The 1,446-nt window shown below is 44.7% G+C and overlaps 1 protein-coding gene across 1 annotated transcript; it reads right to left on the bottom strand.

Annotated features, from left to right (window-relative positions):
- Positions 1-607: 607 nt before the first annotated feature.
- On the bottom strand, positions 608-1,027 carry LOC147644982 (uncharacterized). Its single transcript, XM_086835589.1, has one exon. The coding sequence runs from the start codon at positions 1,025-1,027 to the stop codon at positions 608-610; it is 420 nt and encodes a 139-aa protein (XP_086691715.1).
- Between the last annotated feature and the right edge of the window lie 419 nt (positions 1,028-1,446).

Raw genomic sequence — 1,446 nt, 5'->3', positions numbered from 1 at the left:
ATTTAACAGTTACAGTTTTACATTTACTGTATGCCGCTTTCCTTTATAGCTAACGATCGTTTTTATATAGTGGTCAGATTTTTATAAAATTAAAATCGAAATTCTAGAATAATATAAAATGGCTAGATCTCTAAAGCATATATATTCTTGATGAGTATCAACAGACGAGTCGATCTAGTCATGTCCGTCCGTCCGTTTCTACGCAAACTAGTTTCTCAGTTTTTAAGCTATCGGAATGATACTTTGTAGTTAGGTTTCTGTATACTCTTCCTCGCTTATATGCCGGAACGGGCCGGATCGAATGACTTTATCATATAGCTGCTATATACACTGTTTATGGGGAACACATAGAATTTGCCACCCTTTAGCATTTACTAATTACCCCAATATAAGTAAGTTTTATGCCGTATTTATGCCGATCGAATGCTTGGCTTCAATATATATTCGCTGTAGCTTTGCTTAACAGATAAGGCGACAGAAGAAGAAGAGAGAGTAATAGATAAAAAGCGAAATCCCAAGAGCGCAGCAGATGCAGCGATACACTATGCAGGAACACTATGTTTCCAATTTTGATGTTAGACGTTTCGAAGCGCCGCTTGCTCATTTCTTACGGTAGGGACAAGAACTCGCTGCTTCGCCCTTTCCAAAAGAGCTGCTGCATGTGGGTCTCCCGTTGCCATCTGCTGAGGTGGCCTTCGCGAAGATGATTCACGTCAGGCTCAGGAAATCGGCTGTAGCTGGAACCCCTTAGGAAGTGAGTTGGCGTTAGCAGTTCCAGGTCATCTGCGCGTTCTGTAAATTGACAGAGTGGTCGAGAGTTAAGAATGGCGGAAATCTCATACGACAGGGTTCGCAATTCATCAAGGGTCAAGATGGAGCGTCTGACGACCCCGTAAAAGTGACCAACCATGCTGTGGTTGGCCGCCTTAACCGCCGCCTTGACCGCCGCCTCCCATAAACCTCCAAAGTGAGGGGCACGCGGAGGGATGAATTTCCAATCGATCCCATCAGCCAAACAGGCACTCATAATTAATGCCTTTAGTTCGGAAAGCTCGCTCTTCGCACCGAAGAAGTTTGTAGCCTTGTCGCTCCAAATAATACCCGGCCTGCCCTTAAGGCTAATAAACCTTCTGAGGGCGCGATGAAGGAATCGGTTGAGTTCCTGGACAACTTTCAAGTAAGCCGCCTTCGTGGAGAAACAGAAAAAATGCGACTTTATTCCTGCTTTCCGCTTTGCAATAGAAAGGCCCACAATAGTCCACTCCTATGGCATGAAATACTGGATTAGGCCGCACTCCATTTGCTGGCAGGCTACCCGTAACGTGCTCCCTGGCTCCTTTCGGATGCATTTGTTGACGACGTTAGCTACGAATTTGCGGCCTCCAATAATTTCCTATGAAAATAAACGATGATTGCCTTTGTGACTGTGCGATTCTTTGGAAACAA

Source organism: Drosophila serrata, unplaced genomic scaffold (genome assembly GCF_035046125.1).
Source record: "Drosophila serrata isolate PLE 108 unplaced genomic scaffold, ASM3504612v1 contig_41, whole genome shotgun sequence".
Classification (NCBI taxonomy): Eukaryota; Metazoa; Arthropoda; class Insecta; order Diptera; family Drosophilidae; genus Drosophila; species Drosophila serrata.
The sequence above is the reverse complement of the archived record's forward strand: the minus strand, read 5'-3'. Positions and strand labels throughout refer to the sequence as shown.

What these genes read in the sequence shown, in the direction of transcription:
- LOC147644982 (XM_086835589.1), bottom strand. Translation starts at nt 1,027, where the DNA reads ATGAGTGCCTGTTTGGCTGATGGGATCGATTGGAAATTCATCCCTCCG.